At 45.2% G+C, this 25,000-nt stretch overlaps 1 protein-coding gene across 4 annotated transcripts in view; it reads left to right on the forward strand.

Annotated features, from left to right (window-relative positions):
- ryr2a (ryanodine receptor 2a (cardiac)) overlaps nt 1–25,000 on the forward strand; it is a 196,894-nt gene that overhangs the window by 161,564 nt on the left and 10,330 nt on the right. For 2 of the 4 annotated variants that reach the window (XM_035533858.1, XM_035533859.1), the window contains 24 exons: nt 345–451; nt 778–829; nt 994–1,041; nt 2,689–2,788; nt 3,411–3,490; nt 3,678–3,754; nt 4,146–4,219; nt 5,762–5,779; nt 8,904–8,984; nt 9,147–9,235; nt 9,373–9,501; nt 9,765–9,869; nt 12,186–12,267; nt 12,508–13,310; nt 13,386–13,889; nt 14,233–14,306; nt 15,058–15,193; nt 15,593–15,679; nt 15,902–16,129; nt 17,182–17,312; nt 17,764–17,806; nt 17,923–18,056; nt 20,774–20,834; nt 21,131–21,277. In XM_035533858.1, the coding sequence (XP_035389751.1) occupies nt 345–451; nt 778–829; nt 994–1,041; nt 2,689–2,788; nt 3,411–3,490; nt 3,678–3,754; nt 4,146–4,219; nt 5,762–5,779; nt 8,904–8,984; nt 9,147–9,235; nt 9,373–9,501; nt 9,765–9,869; nt 12,186–12,267; nt 12,508–13,310; nt 13,386–13,889; nt 14,233–14,306; nt 15,058–15,193; nt 15,593–15,679; nt 15,902–16,129; nt 17,182–17,312; nt 17,764–17,806; nt 17,923–18,056; nt 20,774–20,834; nt 21,131–21,277 (3,390 nt within the window). The remainder of the gene's footprint in view (nt 1–344; nt 452–777; nt 830–993; nt 1,042–2,688; nt 2,789–3,410; nt 3,491–3,677; nt 3,755–4,145; nt 4,220–5,761; nt 5,780–8,903; nt 8,985–9,146; nt 9,236–9,372; nt 9,502–9,764; nt 9,870–12,185; nt 12,268–12,507; nt 13,311–13,385; nt 13,890–14,232; nt 14,307–15,057; nt 15,194–15,592; nt 15,680–15,901; nt 16,130–17,181; nt 17,313–17,763; nt 17,807–17,922; nt 18,057–20,773; nt 20,835–21,130; nt 21,278–25,000) is intronic. The other 2 variants (XM_035533860.1, XM_035533861.1) reach the window with 1 other exon arrangement.

The raw sequence follows: 25,000 nt of genomic DNA on the forward strand, positions 1-25,000 counted from the left end.
TATTATAGATATGATAGATATGATGGATATTATAGATATTATAGATATGATGGATATTATAGATATGCTGGATATTATAGATATAGATATGCTGGATATTATAGATATGATGGATATTATAGATATAGATATAATGGATATTATAGATATGATGGATATTATAGATATTATAGATATAATGGATATTATAAATATGATGGATATTATAGGTTGTAAGAGCTGGAACAGCATGGAGGTTGTAGGAGCTGGAACAGCATGGAGGTTGTAGGAGCTGGAACAGCATGGAGGTTGTAGGAGCTGGAACAGCATGGAGGTTGTAGAAGCTGAGGTGTTTTGTGTTGTAGAAGTCGGGAGGGGACGAGCCGTCCGAGGACGATGAGGGTCTCAAACGAATGGACCCTCTTCATCAACTCATACAGCTCTTCAGCCGGACTGCACTCACAGAGAAATGGTGAGCTCTCCTCGGAGGGTTACATTAGAGGAACCTCCCAGTCTTACTTCAGTCCTCTCATATTGGTTTTTTTCTGTTAAGCGATTATTGGCCTCTAAGGTTTACTATTTTGAAAAGCCTAAAAAAACATTTGTACAATCCTCATTCTGTTACCCTGTGTGTAGATGTACCGCCACGTTTTACAGGTGAAACACTAGAAAGTGATTTATCTGTTTATGTGAATGCATTTATCTGTTCTGTTGGTCTAAATTGTACAAACTGCCATAGATCGATTAGATCCATCAGAAGCAACATATTCTCTTTTAAACACCAATGTGTCTTTCCAGTAAACTGGAGGATGACGGCTTGTACATGGCCTACGCTGGTATCATGGCTAAGGTGAGACTCCTTAATAACAACTCATAGAATGGGATCAACAGTATGGGACATACCATTTAGCAGCAGTGGCAGTCTCCCTCATTTTCTGGAAATTCTCTTGACATTGAAATTTGATTCAGAAAGCTCTCTTGACATGTTTCTATTGTTCTGGCATTTGTCCACAGAGTTGCCATGATGAAGAGGAAGATGAAGAAGAAGTAAAAAGTTTTGAAGTAGGGGACACCATATTTAAAATGTGTTCTGTGTTTTGCAGCCCCAAACACATTTTACTAATGCAAATTCTTTTTTGTTTTTGGTGATGAGTGTGGTGTTTTTGGTGATGAGTATGGTGCTGATTTGCATGATGAGTTTTAAACATTGCATGCAGATTTAAAACAAGATTTCTGATTTCTGACATGACCAACCACATGACCAACAGACTGACTTACGAGATTAGTTTTGTTCTAGACAAGTTAAGCTTTTGGCCAGTGCAACATTAGCAGACTGCAGAAAACCATTGCTAGGGTTGTGAAAGGTGACGAAGCATGTCATTACACGGAAACACACAAAACACTAATTAGGCTGATGGAATTTGCATAATGCTAATTGCATAATTCTACATTTGCATAATGATAATTATGGAAAGTTTGTAGTGCTAACTTTCTTTTGTTATTAGCTATGTTAGCCTACCTTTTCAGTATTTAGAGAACAGTTCATCAATCAGCTACTGCAATGGCGAAGAGGATAAGCAAGGACACAAGTGCTAGAGACCAAAGCTAACCACCAAAGCTAACCACCAAAGCTAACCACCGAAGCTAACCACCGAAGCTAACCACCAAAGCTAACCACCAAAGCTACATACCAATGGGCTTTCATAGTGGCTTTTATTTCAACACCTCCATCTGTGTTTTCTCATTCTAGTCACATAAAAGTCTTAAAATTTGTTTAGTTTATTTTTATCTTATTTTCATATTATCAAAGATTTAATGAAAAATTGCCAGCAAAAGAGTAACCTCTATCAATGTCCCTATTGGTTGCTTTTTCCTAAAGTTCCTTTTAAAACCATGTGTAATCCATTTGTTACAATTGCCTTTGTTTTTAACTTCAGTTGGAGGTACTTCCCCATAGTTCAGCGAGAAAATAACACACCCTTAAGATAATCTCTTGACTGTGGGAATAAAGGTAGTTGAAATGTTTGCTGTCCAACGTTTGCTACCATGGGATCGCACTAAGGCCACAGAAGCTTATTTCTCAAACTTAATGGAAAATAAAAAGAAGAATATTAGCATTACAATATTCCAATGAACAATATTTATTAAACACAGGGGCCATTTTTGATTCTCAGATTGGTTTAGTCCTTAGTAGCTATAAGTGCTTGATTCAGTGAGTATATACCATGAGGGGTACACTTCACCAGCAGGGTTCTAGCTACAATATGCTACCACTACTTCTAATTATAATTATAACTGTTGTTCTCGGGAAACAGTTAACTACCAGTGATTATAAAATGTAGGTAAATGTATAATCCTGGACTAGATTATAGATTTGAAATCTATATTTGAAGGAATTTTGCTAATCCAGTTAGATCAGGAACAGGTGATGATAGATAGCCACGTTTGTGTGTGTGTGTGTGTGTGTGTGTGTGTGTGTTATATGTATATGGCTTTGGGAGTATGGACCATTTACTACACTTTCAGTTGTTTAAAAGTTGTTTGTACTTTTAAACATTTGTGAAGTTGTCACCATGATGACATGTGTCAGATGTTTGTCATGAGCAACAATCCAGGAACACGGCGTTGGAGTGCACAGATCGCTGATGTCATCTGATGTTATCTGATGTCATCTTCTCTCATCTTCCCTCATCTTATGTCTGTGTGTAGGAGAAGGAGATGGAGAAGCAGAAGTTACTGTACCAGCAGGCCCGACTGCACGACCGTGGCGCAGCTGAGATGGTGCTACAGACCATCAGTGCCAGCAAAGGTGGGACACCGTCTTATCTATCTTCTCATCATTCATATTCAGGATTATCTCATCATTTATATTCACGATTATCTCATCATTCATTATCAGGATTATCTAATCATTCATATCCATGAATATCTCATGATTCATATGATTATCTCATCATTTGTATTCAGGAATATCTCATTCATATTCAGGATTATCTCCTCATTGGTACTCATGATTATCTCCTCATTCATATTCATGATTATCTCCTCATTCATATTCATGATTTATCTCATCATTCATATTCAGGATTATCCCATAATCATATTCTTATCTATACTGGGTATATACTTTTTTCATTAATTAATTTAATTACTTCATCTGATATTTTCTTAAAGCACTAATGGGCTCCTATCAGAACATTCATTACATGCAAAACACACATTGCTAAACACCAAAACAGGGATTACTTCCGTTTTAGCCTAAAAGGTAAATGAGACTATGTTAGCATCTATGGTTGTGTCACGTTATTATACACATCAAGCATAGCATCCAGGTTACCAAGGCTCTGCCAAGTTGTGATTTGGCTCTGATTCAGAGGTTGTGACTCGGCTCTGTTTCAGAGGTTGTGACTCGGCTCTGTTTGTTCACACAGGTGAGATGGGACCAATGGTGGCTTCCACTCTGAAGCTGGGTATCGCCATACTCAACGGTGGCAACTCCACGGTGCAGCAGGTGCAGTAACCCAGAGCTTCCAGAGATGGCCCTGTTAACAGATATTGTAACCATGGAGACTGTGAGGCTATTTGCTTTGTATATGAGGCAGACTTAAACTCTTAATCAACAAAATCACTACAAAATCAAAAGCAATTTTAATAAAATGTAAAACTGATTTGCTCGTCTATCTGTATCTGACTTGTAGAAAATGCTGGACTATCTAAAGGAGAAGAGAGATGTGGGTTTTTTCCAGAGTCTGGCTGGACTGATGCAGTCCTGCAGGTTAGACATGCTCCTTTACCTGACACTTTTATCCATAACTTACAACCATCACTGAACACAACTTGAGTAATTGAGGGTTAAGGGTTTTGTTCAGGGGCCCAACAGTGGAAACCTGCCAGTGGGAGTTGAACTGGTAACCTTCTGGCTACTGGTCCAGTACCTTCACCACTGCCTCTCCCACATCAGCCCTGCCTGAATCAGTGACCCCTAACTTATGACTTTCTCTGAGCTTTTCATAAAAATATTTCCTAAACACCGAGAATAAACTTTGGAAGCAATTTTACATTTCTGTTCTAGGCAGGTGAGAATGACCCACCTGTAAACTAAGCCAGACGCTGAGATGCTCTGACCAATAAGTCTCCATCTTTGTCTATTTGTGGATTTCTGACAGCGTTCTGGATCTGAACGCGTTCGAGAGGCAGAACAAGGCTGAGGGTTTGGGTATGGTCACAGAAGAAGGCTCAGGTACGTCACCCACGGACAGCTCCTTTACATGCAATACTTGTAACTCCATATCTGATATTATATTTCTAATATACATGTTTTCAAATGTACTCTAAGGTTTAATGAATTAACATACAATGTATTCACACTGTCTAATCATCAAAAGTCGATCCATTTTCCATCTGTCTTGTCTTATGTTAATATTGTTGGTTTTATTTGCTTATACAGTGATTCATCCAGGGCTTTGATGTCCACATACATGGTCATGATTTCCATGTTTAGTTTATGTCTTTGTAAGACACATAATAGTTTTTATTTTGTTTGATTTTCTTATGTGTGTGGGTGTGTGTGTGTGTAAATATAACTGTTAGATCGCATATATGTGTTTGTTTCCTCACATCTTTTCACTTTAAATTGATGAGCATTAATTCTAAGTAAAGGAACGCTTTACTCCAGCTGTGTTTGAAAGTTGCTGATGTGTTTTTCTATAAGGGTACCATGACAAAAAAAATAGCAACAACCCACCTTCCACCCCACATACTACCTCTCAACAAGACAGAAAATGCTAACAAGAAATTGCTGTAACATAAGATTAAAGAACAGCTTCACCAATATTTTCTTTTGGGCAGTAACTGTTTGTAATTACAAAAATATATTCCGTAATTAATCTTTCACAAAAAAACGCTTTTCGAGCTATTTATCTGCATGCTTCTTTGTTTCTATGTTGCCTCGGTAGTTCTAGTTCAGATTTTCTTTTCTTCATTTCAGCACTGAAAAGGAAGTGTAAATTTGTTTTCTCTACCGCTGCTGTTCCGTTCTTTCCTGTCATATTCCCGTCTGTGGAAGCAGAGCGCTTGCTGTCCTGCTGCTCTGTCCACTGATGCGTTGTTCCTCCTTTTGGATTTAGTCAACTTTGTTCCTGCAGTTCTACTACATGACAGTATCTTCCAGAAATTCAAACGAGTGGTGATTACACAAGATGCACTTGAATTACATCATTAATCATGTAATCTGCGTCACACCTGATTAAGAAGTGAAGGTTTTAAAATGATCCACTTGGTAATTATTATCGATGTCTAAGTGTACCGTTGTTATGAGGGTGCATTTGGTGTAGTATATCCTTTTCAAGATCCATAATCAAGAATTTATCATTTAGAAAGGGTTGCTGTCAAATCTGATCTAGAAAAAGGAATCTATCAAAAGTACCAGCCGTACACTTTAAAACTACACAGTGGTAAATACATCCCATAGCTGGTGCAGCATTAGAATTACACCTGCGGAATGCAGTCAACCCTTTTCAGAAATGAACTGCAAGTATGCAAAGCTGGATAACATCTGTAGGCTTATTTCAGAAAACGAAACCTTCTAAATGTCAACATCTATTTCCAGAGATCAGTAATTCCACAGCAGATAATTCGTTCTTTTCTGGAATGTTGCTGGTTTAATCCGAGTGCATCCCTTCCCACTCCGAGAGAAGAAAGGACGGTTTGCTCTGTAATCTGTTTGACTGCTCACTCCTCTCTTTCCTTATCCTTCTTTCATGTTCCGTCTCCCCTTCCTCAGTCATCCGTCATGAGCGTGGTAATTATTCCCTTATGCTGTTATTTAGCTCTGTGTCCACTCTGTTCATGTCCTGAGCCCGACACGCACGTCACATACGTAACCTTCGCACCTGACACTGCAGTATCACTGTCACTCCTGACCGTCCCCACTGGCCCCCGGTCTCCCATGTTGCTCTTGGAGTACTGCTCTGTCACAGACCTGTAGCCAATCACACGATTGTTTCTGCCTCCTTCTCAGGATTTGCACAGTTTCTGGCACGATAGATGTAAGAGCAGTTAGGTGTTTTGGTCTCCCTCCCTTGCCCTGCTCCAACTCATACCTCTACCCATCCCAACCCCAACCCAACCCCAAACCTCCCCATCCCAACCCCAAACCTCCCCAACACAACCCCAACCCAACCCCATCCCAACCCTAAACCTCCCCAACCCAACCCCAAACCTCCCCAACCCAACCCCATCCCAACCCTAAACCTCCCCAACCCAAACCCAAACCTCCCCAACACAACCCCAACCCAACCCCAAACCTCCCCAACCCAACCCCAAACCTCCCCAACACAACCCCAACACAACCCCATCCCAACCCTAAACCTCCCCAACCCAACCCTAAACCTCCCCAACACAACCCCAACCCAACCCCAAACCTCCCCAACCCAAACCCAAACCTCCCCAACACAACCCCAACCCAACCCCAAACCTCCCCAACACAACCCCATCCCAACCCCAAACCTCCCCAACCCCATCCCAACCCCAAACCACCCCAACCCAACCCCATCCCAACCCCAACCCTCCCCAACCCCAACCCTAAACCTTCCCAACCTCAAACCTCCCCATCCCAACCTCAAACCTCCCCAACCCAACCCCAAACCTCCCCAACCCAACCCCAAACCTCCCCAACACAACCCCATCCCAACCCCAAACCTCCCCAACCCCAAACCTCCCCAACCCAACCCCAAACCTCCCCAACACAACCCCATCCCAACCCCAAACCACCCCAACCCAACCCCATCCCAACCCCAACCCTCCCCCAACCCTCCCCAACCCCAACCCTAAACCTTCCCAACCCAACTCCATCCCAACCTCAAACCTCCCCAACCCAACCCCAACCCAACCCAACCCCAACCCAACCCCAAACCTCCCCAACCCCAAACCTCCCCAAGACCACTCCAAAACCAATCCCAGACATCCCCCCCCAGCTCCCTCCCTGCTTTCCTGGTCATGTGCGTTTCATTCCTGCTCTCTGCCACAGTGGCTGCGTGTCTCAGTGCGGAACGTCTGTGTGCTGTGGTCCCTCTCCGTAACCTGTGTGCTGTGGTCCCTCTCCGTAACCTGTGTGCTGTGTTTCCTTGGACCGGTGGCTTTTCTGTGCTGCACTGATGTGTCCGAGTGGCGAGTCTCCCCATAGCCCTTGTCACCATCTTCCTCCCCCCTCCCAGACCCCTTGCTCCTCTTCCTCTCCAGTGAGGCAGGCTGCTCAGTCTGTGTTTCCTAGCATACCCTGTTGTCTGTGCTTACTTTTATTAGTTTGGCGGTTCTTTTCTTTGTTTAGTGACACTTGTTTGGTTTGGGTGTGTTGGTTCGTTTCTTGATGACACTATTATCTGAAGATCTGTGTTGTGTTTTTTTGAAATTCTCTCATTTCATCCCTCCATCCATCTTTGTTTCCATTTTCAGTTGCACTTTTAAAAGTGAAATGATACACTTTACAGTGATAAGAATGATAGACCAGAGGAAGTCTAACCAAATCAAATGTTTTATCCACAGATGATTTGTCTTACCAGGATTTTATTATAACCTTTTTTTAATAGTGGTTAATAAGATGGTAGTGTTCATTAGGTTAAGATGTGTATGTTCTGTTTGCATGTTAAGTATAAGACATAGATGCTGTGAAATCACAGTGTGTAAAGCGATGAGCTTGATAGGCTTCTGTTCTGGTTTATCATCGTCTGGACAAACAGCCTGAACGTGCACCCTGACCTCTGACTGCATCGATCTCTCTGCTTGAGTCACTGATTAAATGATAATCTACTTACTTTATGCAGACCGATAGATTGATGTGTAAATGGCTCTTTGATCTGAAATAAAATAGAGCCACAAAAAGTGGGTAATGCCCTTTACGTACAACACAGAGCTGCAGGCACTTTCAGGCTAATTTGATGTAGCACAAGTAAAGGTCTTGTGAAATGACCTAGCCCTGCTCCCATGGTTGTCAGAACTGTATATTGTATTGTATTGTATTGTATCAAACTCATCTCAGAATCACACTTGGACGGTGCTCTCATATCCGTTAACCATGAGAAACACATGGTTAACGCAGCATTTTATTCTGACAAAGCTCCAGCACATGCAGACCTTTGACCTCACTACAAACGTGCTGAAATCAGGTTCAAACTTGCTTATGTGAATTGCTAAAAAAAAATAAACAGCACTTATTAAAGTGATGGTGTAGCTGTGTAGTAGTGTAGCTGTGTTCACACTACAAAATTTTAAAAGTGCTTAAACTCAGAGTTCCTTTCACTCTGTTGTAAGGGAAAAACTTGGGATGCAAACATTAGAATTGGCCAGTTATCTAATTACACTGGTCAGACAGTAAACCGAAACGAGCACTGAGATATCCGAGAGAAATCGTCTGATGACGTATGTGTGATGTGGGTTTCCTACAGGTGATTCTACGGGGTCTTCCAGTATAGCCATGACTTACATGAAACAGAGATATGTTTACCTCACGCATTTTCCCATCAAGTGAACTCATGGTGCCAGTATCCTGTCAGAAGCACCTTTGCTAGTCAAGATCGCCACACTGACCCCAAATCAGGTCATTAAGCACCAATGTTTTCTTTCTGAAGTATTTCTACAGAAACTCTGTGGTCCCTGTTTCATCCAAACTCGCCAGTTTGTCGTTAGTCTGTGTGGAACTGGAATAAAATGCTGTTGATCACCCATATATTTCACCTACTCTGATAGCCACCTGTGTGTGTGTGTGCGTGCGTGTGCGTGTGTGCACGGTGCGAGGGTGTGTGTGTGGTGGCATGTATGGGTGGTCTGAGGGCCGTGCTCAACCCACGCGCCCCTCTCAGACTTCACTAGCTGCGCAGTGTCCCGTTTCCATGGTGACTGACACAGTGTGGTCTGTTCGGGCCGTGCAGGTGAGAAGGTCATGCGGGACGATGAGTTCACCTGTGACCTGTTTCGCTTCCTGCAGCTGCTCTGCGAAGGTCACAACTCAGGTGAGGGTCACCTGCACAAAGTGTCTAGTGTATGAAGACCACGCCCCTCAGGGGCACAGACAGCCCTCTGGAACCAATCACATGGTGTGCGTTATTTCGTAAGCGGCCGTGCCAGGTTTATCCGGTTTTATTTTATGGCGATGCGTATGTGTCGTGCGGCAGATTTCCAGAACTACCTGCGAACGCAGACGGGGAACAATACGACAGTCAACGTCATCATCTCCACCGTGGACTACCTTCTTAGAGTACAGGTGAGATGGTATAGGTGAAAACTAGCTAGTCGTAGGCGGTTAGCTCACTCGATCAGCTACTCCGGTGTTTTGAAGAATACTAAACGATGACACTACAATACCAGACACCCTGCCCACCTGCTCGTCATTTTGTTCAGGAGTCGATCAGTGATTTCTACTGGTATTATTCTGGGAAGGATGTGATTGACGAACAGGGCCAGCGGAATTTCTCCAAGGCCATCAACGTGGCCAAACAGGTGTTCAACACTATTACAGAGTATATTCAGGTACAGTTTCTTATTTCCATGTGTGATTCTGTGATGGTGTCACATTTATTTACCATATGTATGCAGTTAATGTACACATATATGTACACATATTGAGAAGAAATGACTTGTCATGCCTCTCTCACTGGGCTAAATCTTATGCCTTCTAAATTTCTAGACCTTCAAAGTCCTATATCATTTCTGATGCCTTTTCAATGTTCAACGAAGCCAGAAGACTTAGACTGTGGTAGCAAGCCGAGCTTTTTGTGGTGTTGGTGTTACAGGGGCCCTGCACGGGTAACCAACAGAGCCTGGCGCACAGCCGCCTGTGGGACGCCGTGGTGGGCTTCCTCCATGTGTTCGCACACATGCAGATGAAGCTGTCTCAGGTAAGATAACAGACAACTCACAACTGTGCAAACACCATGCTGTTGAGGTTGGGTCAAGAGATTGAGCTTGGGGAGGGTGGGGTTGGGGTGGGGTGGGATCAGGGGGGTTTGGGATTGGAGTGGGGCCTAGGGAAGTATTTTGTCATGATCCACTCTAATACAGGCATTCCAGTATGTGCCTACAGATGAGTCCAAAGGTTCATTTTTTCCTCAGATAAATACAATGTTCTATTTGGTAAGTCAATCAGGGTACTCACTTTACTCACAAAGGAGGTCATTTTTAAAACTATCGATGAGAGAAAGATCTTTGTCAGCTTCAATTTACTACCTTGCATCTCAAGATCAAAAGTTTACATATACCAAATTGACTCGCTCTTTAAACAGTCTGGAAAATTCTGGATATTGATGTAATAAGTTTTAGAAACTTGTCATTGACCAGTTGTTGATTGAGGCAGACAAGATGGCTGCAGTGGATGTATTTAAACCAAGAAAAAAGATTCTAGACCTACAAAAACATACCTACAGATTCTAGACCTACAGAAACAAACCTACATATTCTAGACCTACAGAAACAGACCTGCAGATTCTAGATTAACTCCCTGGGCTAAACAATCTTTGCTTCAAAAATTCAACTGAACCCTACAGCAACAAAGAAACTTGTGAAGGAGTTGGAGGCTTCAGTTACCAAATTATCTACAACACCACTAAGAGATCCCTACATCCACCACTAAGAGATCCCTACATCCACCACTAAGAGATCCTTACATCCACCACTAAGAGATCCCTACATCCACCACTAAGAGATCCTTACATCCACCACTAAGAGATCCTTACATCCACCACTAAGAGATCCTTACATCCACCACTAAGAGATCCCTACATCCACCACTAAGAGATCCCTACATCACCACTAAGAGATCCCTACATCCACCACTAAGAGATCCCTACATCCACCACTAAGAGATCCCTACATCCACCACTAAGAGATCCCTACATCACCACTAAGAGATCCTTACATCCACCACTAAGAGATCCTTACATCCACCACTAAGAGATCCTTACATCACCACTAAGAGATCCCTATATCACTACTAAGAGATCCCTACATCACCACTAAGAGATCCCTACATCACCACTAAGAGATCCCTACATCACCACTAAGAGATCCTTACATCCACCACTAAGAGATCCTTACATCCACCACTAAGAGATCCTTACATCACCACTAAGAGATCCCTATATCACTACTAAGAGATCCCTATATCACTACTAAGAGATCCCTACATCACCACTAAGAGATCCCTATATCACTACTAAGAGATCCCTAAATCATCCACACTTCACCACTAATGGATCCTTGCATCATCACTAAGAGATGCCTACATCACTACTAAGAGATCTTTACATCATCCCTACATCACCACTAATAGATCCCTACATCACCATTAAAAAATCGTTACATCCCTATTAAGAGATCCCTACATCACCACCAAGAGATCCCTGTATCACCATTAAGAGATGCCTACATCACCACCAAGAAATCCCTACATCACCACTATTAGATCCCTGCATCACCATTGAGAGATCCTTATATCCCACATCACGAGAACCTAACAGCTTTATCAGTGGCTGGAGTATTAAGCATGTAATGCAAATACCACCAACCCAAATGTAAATCCTGTGTGGGATAAAATCCCGTTTTTGGGGGTGTTTGTTGGAAAAGGGACTGGTATACATGCTGAAATGGCAAATCTGGTTCTACTGGTGTTCACGTCAGAAAAAAGCTAAAGGTTATAATACACAGCACAAAATTCTAGTTTTGAAATAACACCCAAGTCCAACTGAACACTGTACTTGTTTCTTGTGGATGGATTACGATTGTAGTTGTAATGTCAGTAGTCAGACGGTTCTGTTTAGTCCATTTTTAGGGCAAATGTGGCAAACCCAAAGAGTTCATACAACACTTGGTGTTGCTCCACTGGCATTTCCTGGGTGCATTTACATTTATCTGACACTTTTATCCAAAGCGACTTACAACCTGAGTAATTGAGGGTTAAGGGTCTTGCTCAGGGGCCCAGCAGTGGGGGACTTGAACCAACCTTCCAATTACAAGTCAAGTAGCTTCACCGCTGAGGCATCGGTAGATGACATGTTTAAGGCATAGGGAACATACATATATTGTACATACATAGAATATATATATTTATCTGCATATATACATTTTTCTCTATGCTGTGTATGACTATGTATGTGACAAATAAACCGAACTTGAACAGAGCTGGTGATCTTGGTGACTGAGGTGTTTCTGGTTTGCAGGACTCCAGTCAGATCGACCTGCTGAAAGAGCTGATGGACCTCCAGAAGGACATGGTTGTGATGTTGCTGTCCATGTTAGAGGGTGAGTGCGGCTTGCGTTGAGATTGAGTTGAGCTTAATCCAGTTCGCTTCCATTAAAACATAACAATAAATCAAAGCTTTGTGTATTCCCGCAGGGCATCCAATGCTGTGGTTCATAAATGAAACAATAATAATAATAATAATAATAATAATAATAATAATAATAATTAGGTTTATGAAGAGAAATGTTAAGATAAAAGAAATGCTAAGTTAATTTAAAAACCCTTTTCCCTCCTCTTAGGAAATGTTGTAAATGGTACCATCGGAAAGCAGATGGTCGACATGTTGGTGGAGTCCTCCAACAATGTTGAGATGATTCTCAAGTTCTTTGACATGTTCCTGAAACTAAAAGACCTCACGTCTTCCGACGCCTTCAAAGAGTACGACCCTGATGGGAAGGGTATCATCTCCAAAAGGGACTTCCACAAAGCCATGGAGAGCCAGAAGCACTACACCCAGTCGGAGACCGAGTTCCTGCTCTCCTGCGCCGAGACGGATGAGAACGAGTTGCTGGACTATGAGGAGTTTGTGGAGCGCTTCCACGAGCCGGCAAAGGACATCGGCTTCAACGTGGCCGTGCTCCTGACCAACCTCTCGGAGCACATGCCACACGACTCGCGCCTGCAGACGTTCCTGGAGCTGGCCGACAGCGTGCTGAACTACTTCCAGCCCTACCTGGGCCGCATCGAGATCATGGGCAGTGCCAAACGCATCGAGCGCGTCTACTTCGAGATCAGTGAGTCCAGCCGCACGCAGTGGGAGAAGCCGCAGGTGAAGGAGTCCAAGCGACAGTTCATCTTCGACGTGGTCAACGAGGGTGGCGAGAAGGAGAAGATGGAGCTCTTCGTCAACTTCTGCGAGGACACCATCTTTGAGATGCAGCTGGCGGCGCAGATGTCCGACACCGGCGAGCGCTCCGCCGTTAAGGAGGAGAGCGAGCGGGAGAGGCCCGAGGAGGAGGCGCCCGAGATGGGCTTCTTCTCCGTTACCACTGTCCACACTGCCCTGCTTGCCCTGCGCTACAACGTCATGCTCCTCGTGAAGGTGAAAACCAGTAATTTAGGGCGATTCGCTGTAATTTACGGTAATGGGATGTAATCTAATGTGATCTAATCTCAGGTGCTGTCCATGAAGAGCCTGAAGAAGCAGCTTAAGAAGGCGAAGAAGATGACGGTGAAGGACCTGGTGACGACGTTCGCAGCGTTCTACTGGAGCGCCGTGATGGGCCTTCTGCACTTCGCCTTCAGCGTGGCTCGAGGATTTTTCCGCATCGTCTACAACAGCTTCCTGGGCGGCAGCCTGGTGGAGGGCGCCAAGACCATGAAGGTATCGGAGCTGCTGGCCAACATGCCCGACCCGACGCAGGACGAGGTGAGGGGCGAGGGGGAGGAGGCCGAGAGGAAGCTGGCCGACAAAGCCTCCGACGAGGAAGATCTGGCCGACCTGGCGGTGGCGTCGGACGACACCGACCTGCTGACGGACATTTTCGGGTTGGACCTGAAGCGAGAGGGTGGTCAGTATAAACTGATGCCCCATAATCCCCATGCCGACCTGACAGAGCTGCTGAACACACCTGTGGCCCCGCCCCCGACACCTTCTCCTGAGCACAGCAGGAGACTCCAGGTAACGACAGCAGACGAGCAACTTAAAAAAAGGTATCTGCGTACCTGTTAACAAACAATCGTTAACAGGAACCTATTAACAACACTGGAACCAATTAGCATGCCAAAGCAATTAGTGAATGTGGTAACTATCTATGCTCATAAAATGGCGCGATATCTACTGAACCAATTATAACAACAACAACAATAATAATGAAGCACTTTTCTTATGCTCAAGGTGTACCAACAGTAGAAAACTCAAAAGAAGAACATTACGTGCTGTTTATCTTTGCTGAGGTTAGGTCGGGTGTTTGGTACTGATGAGTTTGAGAACAGACACACACACGCGTTCTTTTCTTTTATAGACAAAGGGCTCGACGTCGTCGACGGATGAGAAAGAAATTGCGGATGAGAGCAAGTCTATGCCGGAGAAGGCCGAGTAGGTTTCCTTGCTTAGCTGTTATTGCAGTTTGACACTTTGAGAGTCCACGTTCGTTTACTCATTTTGCAACGTCTCAAACTAAAGACATTAGAAAGAAGTTCAATGACCTCAGCTTTCAGTCTCTTCAGCCAATGCAGTTTTAATTCCTAATGCTCAGTCCGAGTCTGTGTATAAAAACACAGATTCAAATTTTTATCACTGTAAGTCAAATTGAATTTATAAAGCACTTTTCACAATAGTTGTCACAAAGCAGCTTTACAAATGTCTGAGTCCAGGACACCAGTGAAGAAGCCAAGGGCGACATTGGCAAGAAAACACTCCCTAAAGAATGAGGAAGAATAATTTAACAATTTACCTGACACTTTTATTCAAAGCGCCTTACAATCATGTCTGAACACGACTTGAGTAATTGAGGGTTAAGGGTCTTGCTCGGGGGCCCAACAGTGGAAACCTGGCAGTGGTGGGACTTGAACTGGTAACCTTCTGGTTACTGGTCCAGTACCTGAACCACCACTGCCACCTGAAGAAACCTTGAGAGGGACCAAGACTCAAGGAGGGGTGTTTCACGTCCTCCTTTGGCTGAAAGTGGAACTAATTGGCTATTATGAGTCCTGGCACACGATGGTAGAGCAACCGTCCCTGGATGGACAAGGATTGAGCATCATTGTGGTATAGTGTAACTGCTGCGCCGATAACTGCTCACTCACGAGCTTCTGCCTGTTCCTCGCTGTTCTCTCGTCACGTGCAGAGGTGAGGATGGAGAGAAGAAGGAGGTCCTGAAGAAACGCAGGACACAGCAACAATACTCCTCCAAACCGGACGAGCCGGACCTGCAGGAGTCGGCCTTCTGGAAAAAGATCATCGCCTACCAGCGCAAGCTGCTGGTAAGGGTTCCCGGCCGGTCGTTGGCAGGACAACGGAGAAGAGTGGAATGATTAGGTTGTGCTGCTCGAGTCGAACAAGCGGACAACGGACGAAACCTTTTTCACAGAACGGCCACGGTTATTTCAGGACCAGTAGTGACTGGATTAGAAAATTGAAAATCGCCCGTCATCTGGTTCGCAAATATGACCCCCTTTTTAAAAACAGCATGCTTTGAATTGTTGGTGGGAGGGTCTACGAATACAGTCGTTTTCACATCATGTCCGAGTCATGGCTGTTCACGGGAAGGCTTCACGAGAACATCCCACCCTTACGAATACGGAACCCCAAGTCCCGGGGTAATTACTCTCTTGTTCCCCACATCCGTGATGAATTAATTATTTCTTCCTGTCCTATTATAGAACTATTTTGCCAGGAACTTCTACAACATGAGGATGCTGGCTCTGTTCGTGGCCTTTGCGATCAACTTTATCCTGCTGTTTTACAAGGTGAACCTCCCCACCGTAACCCAAACTCAGCTGTGTCACGCCTCACAAGAGCTGGTCACACACCGGTGTATTGGCTTTATCTTGAACCCAACGTGGTCATTTCTTAAATGTTTAGTAGTACCACCTCAGTGTTAGGGTGTCTATAGGACTCTGTTAAAAGGTTCACTGACTGATCATCTCTCTCTCTCTCTCTCTCTCTCTCTCTCTCTCTCTCTTCTGCAGGTGTCCACGTCCTCGGCGACGGTCGAGGACAAGCAGGCAATCTACAGCGCTGCAGCGGGCACCGGTCTGCGCTGGGACCCCCCGGGCGGCTCGCCCGCTGACCGTCACGCTGCTGTGCACTTCGTACTGGAGGAGAGCACCGGCTACATGGAGCCCACCCTGCGCATCCTGGCCGTGCTGCACACAGTCATCTCCTTCTTCTGCATCATAGGATACTACTGCCTCAAGGTGGGCCAGCCCCTGCGCTACAGCACCAACAGTACCCTGCAAAAAAGTGTCCCCTTTGGCAGCAGCTTGGCCTGCATTTTTAAGGTGATGCTATAGCTAGCTAGACCAGTCGCTGGTTAGCTGCAAAATGTACGGAAGAGCTGCAGATATCAGTATATCATCAAATAGATATTGTAAAATGCTTCCTACAGAATCAGCAAAACATAAAAGAACGATCGCTTTCTGTCAGGGAACGCTCGGCTCCCGCGAGCCACGTGACTTGGGAGGATGTTTGTTTGTGGCCACGCCTGCACACACCTGCACCTCGTCTTGTCTGTGTATTTAAACCCGTGTCAATGTGTGCAGTGCGTTGGTCATTGTTAGTGTAGCGTGTTTGTAACTATATCTATCGAGTCTTGACTGTTTGTTTAATATCGTGTTAAAGGTCGTTAGTGTTTAGTGTGCTCATGTTCATTGTTTGTGTTTTCACATGAGTGCCACATTTGTGTTTGAATAAATGTTCGTCCATGTCGAGGAAGTCTGTGCGTCCTGCTCCACGCCCTTCGGCACTCGGACCAGCATGTTACGCTTTCTATATGTCGAATTCAAAAAGTTCACCAAAAGTCACATTTCTTGGACCGAAAAGGGTAACACAGCTATGGGCCAATCCCAGTATCTGTCCAGATGTGGACCAGACCCAGTATCTGTCCAGATGTGGACCAATCCCAGTATCTGTCCAGATGTGGACCAGACCCAGTATCTGTCCAGAGCCCGCACATGTCCACCACAAGCTGTCCACACGCATTTATAATTTTATGGCATAGACGCTTGATCCTCAGACCATGTGGGTGTGCAGATTTTACCTTTAACCCACGCGCCATGTGTGTTAGCACAGTGGTCAGATAGCAATCTTTGGTTAGAAAACAAGACACTTCTGCTGAGTTGTGTTGCTAATGTCTCTCCCATTATGTATCGCCTAAGTGAAAAAGTTTTATCAGTTATATTAACAGTTTTATATATGGGTAACAATTAAACAATTAATTCCATTAAAACCCATCCTCTGTCTTTTTAAGGTTCCCCTGGTGATCTTTAAGAGGGAGAAGGATGTTGCGAGAAAGTTGGAGTTTGACGGACTTTACATCACAGAGCAGCCGTCAGAGGACGACATTAAAGGACAGTGGGACAGACTGGTTATCAACACACAGTGAGTCCGATTCACACACACACACACACACACACACACACACTCTCACACACACACACACACACACACACAGCCCATTATAAGAGAATGCAGGTCAGTGTTCATTATAGAACACTGTATGCTTTATTACACCCTAATCCATGTTGCAGCCAAGGAGATAATTACTCTCCATTAAATGCCAAAACAAATGGCATACAGTCACAGTGAGGGCCAGGATCCCTACAGCACTTTAACTGTGTGCAGGGTAGAGTGTTTATGGTGTTAAATAAAGATCTTTTATGAACAGTCTCCACCAGCCAGAAGAATTACCTTGAGTGTTTCAGAGTTTATCTCCCTTGTTTTGTCATGTTACAGAGTTTGAGGTGCTTTCATAGATTTATAATCAGTTGAGGTGTCAATTCTCAGAATGTGACAGTGTTCCTAATACTGAGTTTTTTGTCTGATCCTCCAGATCTTTCCCAAACAACTACTGGGATAAATTTGTGAAAAGGAAGGTAGGATTAAATGATCGCTAAGGCACAAACCTGGACCTTATTTGAGAATTATTTATTTGAATGAATATTTTTTTAACTGCTAGATGTTGTGATCACTGTTGGATGTGTGTGTGTAGGTGATGGATAAGTATGGAGAGTTCTATGGACATGACCGCATCAGTGAACTGCTGGGCATGGACAAAGCTGCACTCGACTTTAGCCACGCTCATGAGAAGAAGAAACCCAAGAAAGACAGCTCACTCGCTGCAGTGTAAGTTTAGAAGAAAGACAGCTCACTCGCTGCAGTGTAAGTTTAGAAGAAAGGCAGCTCACTCGCTGCAGTGTAAGTTTAGAAGAAAGGCAGCTCACTCGCTGCAGTGTAAGTTTAGAAGAAAGGCAGCTCACTCGCTGCAGTGTAAGTTTAGAAGAAAGGCAGCTCACTCGCTGCAGTGTAAGTTTAGAAGAAAGGCAGCTCACTCGCTGCAGTGTAAGTTTAGAAGAAAGGCAGCTCACTCGCTGCAGTGTAAGTTTAGAAGAAAGGCAGCTCACTCGCTGCAGTGTAAGTTTAGAAGAAAGGCAGCTCACTCGCTGCAGTGTAAGTTTAGAAGAAAGGCAGCTCACTCGCTGCAGTGTAAGTTTAGAAGAAAGGCAGCTCACTCGCTGCAGTGTAAGTTTAGAAGAAAGGCAGCTCACTCGCTGCAGTGTAAGTTTAGAAGAAAGGCAGCTCACTCGCTGCAGTGTAAGTTTAGAAGAAAGGCAGCTCACTCGCTGCAGTGTAAGTTTAGAAGAAAGGCAGCTCACTCGCTGCAGTGTAAGTTTAGAAGAAAGGCAGCTCACTCGCTGCAGTGTAAGTTTAGAAGAAAGGCAGCTCACTCGCTGCAGTGTAAGTTTAGAAGAAAGGCAGCTCACTCGCTGCAGTGTAAGTTTAGAAGAAAGACAGCTCACTCGCTGCAGTGTAAGTTTAGAAGAAAGACAGCTCACTCGCTGCAGTGTAAGTTTAGAAGAAAGGCAGCTCACTCGCTGCAGTGTAAGTTTAGAAGAAAGACAGCTCACTCGCTGCAGTGTAAGTTTAGAAGAAAGGCAGCTCACTCGCTGCAGTGTAAGTTTAGAAGAAAGGCAGCTCACTCGCTGCAGTGTAAGTTTAGAAGAAAGGCAGCTCACTCGCTGCAGTGTAAGTTTAGAAGAAAGACAGCTCACTCGCTGCAGTGTAAGTTTAGAAGAAAGACAGCTCACTCGCTGCAGTGTAAGTTTAGAAGAAAGGCAGCTCACTCGCTGCAGTGTAAGTTTAGAAGAAAGGCAGCTCACTCGCTGCAGTGTAAGTTTAGAAGAAAGACAGCTCACTCGCTGCAGTGTAAGTTTAGAAGAAAGACAGCTCACTCGCTGCAGTGTAAGTTTAGAAGAAAGGCAGCTCACTCGCTGCAGTGTAAGTTTAGAAGAAAGACAGCTCACTCGCTGCAGTGTAAGTTTAGAAGAAAGACAGCTCACTCGCTGCAGTGTAAGTTTAGAAGAAAGACAGCTCACTCGCTGCAGTGTAAGTTTAGAAGAAAGACAGCTCACTCGCTGCAGTGTAAGTTTAGAAGAAAGGCAGCTCACTCGCTGCAGTGTAAGTTTAGAAGAAAGGCAGCTCACTCGCTGCAGTGTAAGTTTAGAAGAAAGGCAGCTCACTCGCTGCAGTGTAAGTTTAGAAGAAAGACAGCTCACTCGCTGCAGTGTAAGTTTAGAAGAAAGACAGCTCACTCGCTGCAGTGTAAGTTTAGAAGAAAGACAGCTCACTCGCTGCAGTGTAAGTTTAGAAGAAAGACAGCTCACTCGCTGCAGTGTAAGTTTAGAAGAAAGACAGCTCACTCGCTGCAGTGTAAGTTTAGAAGAAAGACAGCTCACTCGCTGCAGTGTAAGTTTAGAAGAAAGACAGCTCACTCGCTGCAGTGTAAGTTTAGAAGAAAGACAGCTCACTCGCTGCAGTGTAAGTTTAGAAGAAAGGCAGCTCACTCGCTGCAGTGTAAGTTTAGAAGAAAGGCAGCTCACTCGCTGCAGTGTAAGTTTAGAAGAAAGACAGCTCACTCGCTGCAGTGTAAGTTTAGAAGAAAGACAGCTCACTCGCTGCAGTGTAAGTTTAGAAGAAAGACAGCTCACTCGCTGCAGTGTAAGTTTAGAAGAAAGACAGCTCACTCGCTGCAGTGTAAGTTTAGAAGAAAGGCAGCTCACTCGCTGCAGTGTAAGTTTAGAAGAAAGACAGCTCACTCGCTGCAGTGTAAGTTTAGAAGAAAGACAGCTCACTCGCTGCAGTGTAAGTTTAGAAGAAAGACAGCTCACTTGTTGCAGTGTAAGTTTAGAAGAAAGACAGCTCACTCGCTGCAGTGTAAGTTTAGAAGAAAGGCAGCTCACTCGCTGCAGTGTAAGTTTAGAAGAAAGGCAGCTCACTCGCTGCAGTGTAAGTTTAGAAGAAAGACAGCTCACTCGCTGCAGTGTAAGTTTAGAAGAAAGACAGCTCACTCGCTGCAGTGTAAGTTTAGAAGAAAGACAGCTCACTCGCTGCAGTGTAAGTTTAGAAGAAAGACAGCTCACTCGCTGCAGTGTAAGTTTAGAAGAAAGACAGCTCACTCGCTGCAGTGTAAGTTTAGAAGTGTGTGTGTGTGTTTTCTCAGACTACAGGCCGGTATTCAGTGTGCCAGATGCTCATTAAACTAACCTGATTAAACCCACAATACGCCAGCTCCAACATCTGGAACATAATACCTCACTATCTCTTTCCATCTCTGCATTGCCAGTATTTTTTTACCTGTTCCAGTAGGGGGCAGTAGTAGCTAATGGTCAGTGCTGACACTCAACCTTGTTCATTTCCCAAGGTTGCCGACTTGCTGTAAGCCATATTTTTCATATAGCACATATACAACGTGAAATGTTTTGTTGCTGGTGAATATGATGAACAGTGCATGTCCGTCTGGGGCCTGTATCAGTGTCTCGTTGTTCTGTCTCTCCCAATGACAGGCTGAACTCTGTTGATGTGAAGTACCAGGTCTGGAAGCTGGGAGTCGTCTTCACAGATAATGTAAATATGTTAATATGTTATTACCTCCTGGGCAATAATCCATTCAGAAGAACCCTCGGGATCAACATGTGTGGATAACAATTAAATGAATGCAATTAGCATGGTGTCATTTGCATAATGGTTGCTATTACCTTGATAATTGTTAGCTACTACATTTGATTAATTATGAATGATATTAGCATTTTGTTTTAACGTTCTAATATAGCTTTAATCTCTAAGTCTGTCTATTGCTTTGTGTCCCTGTGCGCGTGCGTGCGTGTTTGTGTGTGTGTGTGTGTGTGTGTGTGTGAGAACAGTCTTTCCTGTACCTAGCCTGGTACATGACCATGTCCATACTGGGTCACTATAACAACTTCTTCTTTGCTGCCCACCTGCTGGACATTGCCATGGGCTTTAAGACCCTGCGGACCATCCTGTCGTCTGTCACTCACAACGGTAAACAGGTACAGTCCTCTTCTCCTTATAGGACTCAAAACGCTGCACTGCACCTGGCAATCACCGCAAAGTAGTCGTAACCACACAGGGGTCACCTGATCAGCTCCAGCTGCTTTTGTGAAGTCTACAGACTGTAGTGTGTGGTCATTAACACTGTGTGAAGTCTGCAGACTGTAGTGTGTGGTCATTAACACTGTGCGAAGTCTGCAGACTGTAGTGTGTGGTCATTAACACTGTGCGAAGTCTGCAGACTGTAGTGTGTGGTCATTAACACTGTGCGAAGTCTGCAGACTGTAGTGTGTGGTCATTAACACTGCGAAGTCTGCAGACTGTAGTGTGTGGTCATTAACACTGTGCGAAGTCTGCAGACTGTAGTGTGTGGTCATTAACACTGTGCGAAGTCTGCAGACTGTAGTGTGTGGTCATTAACACTGTGCGAAGTCTGCAGACTGTAGTTTGTGGTCATTAACACTGTGCGAAGTCTGCAGACTGTAGTGTGTGGTCATTAACACTGTGCGAAGTCTGCAGACTGTAGTGTGTGGTCATTAACACTGTGCGAAGTCTGCAGACTGTAGTGTGTGGTCATTAACACTGTGCGAAGTCTGCAGACTGTAGTGTGTGGTCATTAACACTGTGCGAAGTCTGCAGACTGCAGTGTGTGGTCATTAAAACTGCGAATTCTGCAGACTGTAGTCTGTGGTCATTAACACTGTGCAAAGTCTACAGACTGTAGTGTGTGGTCATTAACATTGTGTGAAGTCTACAGACTGTAGTGTGTGGTCATTAACACTGTGTGAAGTCTACAGACTGTAGTGTGTGGTCATTAACACTGTGTGAAGTCTAGAGTCTGTAGCGTGTGGTCAAGTGGTCTAACAACTCAACACTGGAACCTTATTCACAAGCAAGTGTACTTTATGAAATGACCACTTGTGTGTGTGTGTGTGTGTGTGTGTGTGTGTGTGTGTGTGTGTGTGTATTTCTGTGCGTGCGTGCGTGTGTGTGCGTGCGTGTATCTCTGCGTGCGTGTGTATGTGTATCTCTGTGTATCTCTGTGTGTGTGTATCTCTGTGCGTGCGTGTGTGTATCTCTGTGTGTATCTCTGTGTGTGTGTATCTCTGTGCGTGCGTGTGTGTGTATCTCTGCGTGTATCTCTGTGTGTGTCTGTGTGTGCGTGTGTGTATCTGCATGTATCTGTGTGTGTCTCTGTGTGCGTGCGTGTGTGTGTATCTCTGCGTGTGTGTGTGCGCGCATGTGTGTGTATCTCTGTGTGTGTGTATCTCTGTGCGTGCATATGTGTGTGTCTCTGTATGTGTGTGTGTGTGTGTGTGTGTGTGTGTATCTCTGTGCGTGCGTGTGTGCGTGTATCTCTGTGTGTGTGTATCTCTGTGTGTGTATCTCTGTGCATGCGTGTGTGTGTATCTGCGTGTATCTCTGTGTATCTGTGTGTGTATCTGTGCGTGCGTGCGTGTGTGTGTCTCTGCGTGCGTGTGTGTGTGTCTCTGCGTGCGTGCATGTGTGTGTGTGTGTATCTCTGCGCGTATCTGTGCGTGTGTGTGTATCTCTGCGTGTGTGTGCGCGCGTGTATCTCTGTGTGTGTATCTCTGTGCGTGTGTGTCTCTGCGTGCGTGTGTGTGTGTGTCTGCGTGCGTGCGTGTATGTGTGTGTGTATCTCTGCGCGTATCTCTGTGCGTGTGTGTGTCTGTGCGTGTGTGTGTGTATCTCTGCGTGTGTGTGTTTGCACGTGTATCTCTGTGTGTGTGTATCTCTGTGCGTGCGTGCGTGTGTGTGTGTGTATCTGTGTGTGTGTATCTCTGCGTGTATCTCTGTGTGTGTGTGTATCTCTGCGTGTATCTCTGTGTGTGTGTGTATCTGCGTGCATGCGTGTGTCTCTCTGCGTGCGTGTGTGTGTATCTCTGCACGTATCTCTGTGCGTGTGTCTGTGTGTGTGTGTATCTGCGTGTGCGTGTGTGTATCTCTGCATGTATCTCTGTGTGTGTGTATCTCTGTGCATGCATGTGTGTGTGCGTGTGTCTCTGCGTGTGTGTGTATCTCTGTGTGTATCTCTGTGCGTGTGTGTGTATCCCTGCGTGCGTGCGTGCGTGTGTATGTGTATCTCTGCGTGTGTGTGTGTGTATCTCTGTGTGTGTATCTCTGTGCGTGCGTGTGTGTGTGTATCTCTGTGTATCTGCGTGCGTGTGTGTGTGTGTATCTCTGTGTGTATCTCTGTGCGTGCGTGTATCTGTGTGTATCTCTGTGCGTGCGTGTGTGTATCTCTGCGTGCGTGTGTGTGTATCTCTGTGTGTATCTCTGTCTGCGTGGGTGTGTGTCTCTGTGCGTGTGTATCTCTGTGTGTGTGTATCTCTGTGCGTGTATGTGTGTGTATCACTGTGTGTATCTGTGTGTATGTGTGTGTGTATCTCTGCGTGCACGTGTGTGTGTATCTCTGCGTGTGTGTGTTTGCACGTGTATCTCTGTGTGTGTGTATCTCTGTGCGTGCGTGCGTGTGTGTGTGTATCTCTGTGTGTGTATCTCTGTGTGTGTGTGTGTATCTCTGCGTGTATCTCTGTGTGTGTGTGTATCTCTGCGTGCATGCGTGTGTCTCTCTGCGTGCGTGTGTGTATCTCTGCACGTATCTCTGTGCGTGTGTCTGTGTGCGTGTGTCTGTGTGCGTGTGTGTATCTGCATGTATCTCTGTGTGTGTGTATCTCTGTGCATGCATGTGTGTGTGCGTGTGTCTCTGCGTGTGTGTGTATCTCTGTGTGTATCTCTGTGTGTATCTCTGTGCGTGTGTGTGTATCCCTGCGTGCGTGCGTGTGTGTGTGTATCTCTGTGCGTGTGTGTGTGTATCTCTGTGCGTGTGTGTGTGTATCTCTGTGCGTGTGTGTGTGTATCTCTGTGCGTGCCTGTGTGTGTATCTCTGTGTATCTGCGTGCGTGTGTGTGTGTATCTGTGTGTATCTCTGTGCGTGCGTGTGTGTATCTGTGTGTATCTCTGCCTGCGTGGGTGTGTGTCTCTGTGTGCGTGTGTGCGTGCATGTGTGTGTGTATCTCTGTGCGTGTATGTGTGTGTATCTGTGTGTATGTGTGTGTGTGTATCTCTGCGCGCGTGTGTGTGTGTATCTCTGTGCGTGTGTGTGTGTGTATCTCTGTGTGTATCTGTGTGTGTGTATCTCTGCATGCGTGTGTGTGTATCTCTGTGTGTATCTCTGCGTGCATGTGTGTGTGTGTATCTCTGCGTGCCTGTGTGTGTATCTCTGCGTGCGTGCGTCTCTCTGCGTGCGTGTGTGTGTGTATCTCTGCGTGTGCGTGCGTGTGTATCTCTGCGTGTGCGCGTGCGTGTGTGTGTGTGTGTGTGTGTGTATCTCTCTGCATGCGTGTGTCTCTGTGTGCGTGTGTGTGTATCTCTGTGTGGATCTCTGCGTGCGTGCGTGTGTGTGTGTCTCTCCGCGTGCATGTGTCTCTCTGCGTGCGTGTGTGTGTATCTCTGCGTGTGCGTGCGTGTCTCTCTGCGTGCGCGCGTTCGTGTGTGTGTGTATCTCTCTGCGTGCATGTGTCTCTCTGCGTGCGTGTGCGTATCTCTGCGTGCGTGTGTCTCTCTGTGTGCGTGTGTGTGTATCTCTGCGTGCGTGTCTCTCTGCGTGCGTGTGTGTGTATCTCTGCGTGCGTGCGTGTGTATCTCTGTGTGTCTCTCCGCGTGTGTGTGTATCTCTCCGTGTGTGTGTATCTGTGCGT

The sequence above is a fragment of the Electrophorus electricus genome, chromosome 14 (assembly GCF_013358815.1).
Source record: "Electrophorus electricus isolate fEleEle1 chromosome 14, fEleEle1.pri, whole genome shotgun sequence".
Lineage (NCBI taxonomy): Eukaryota > Metazoa > Chordata > Actinopteri > Gymnotiformes > Gymnotidae > Electrophorus > Electrophorus electricus.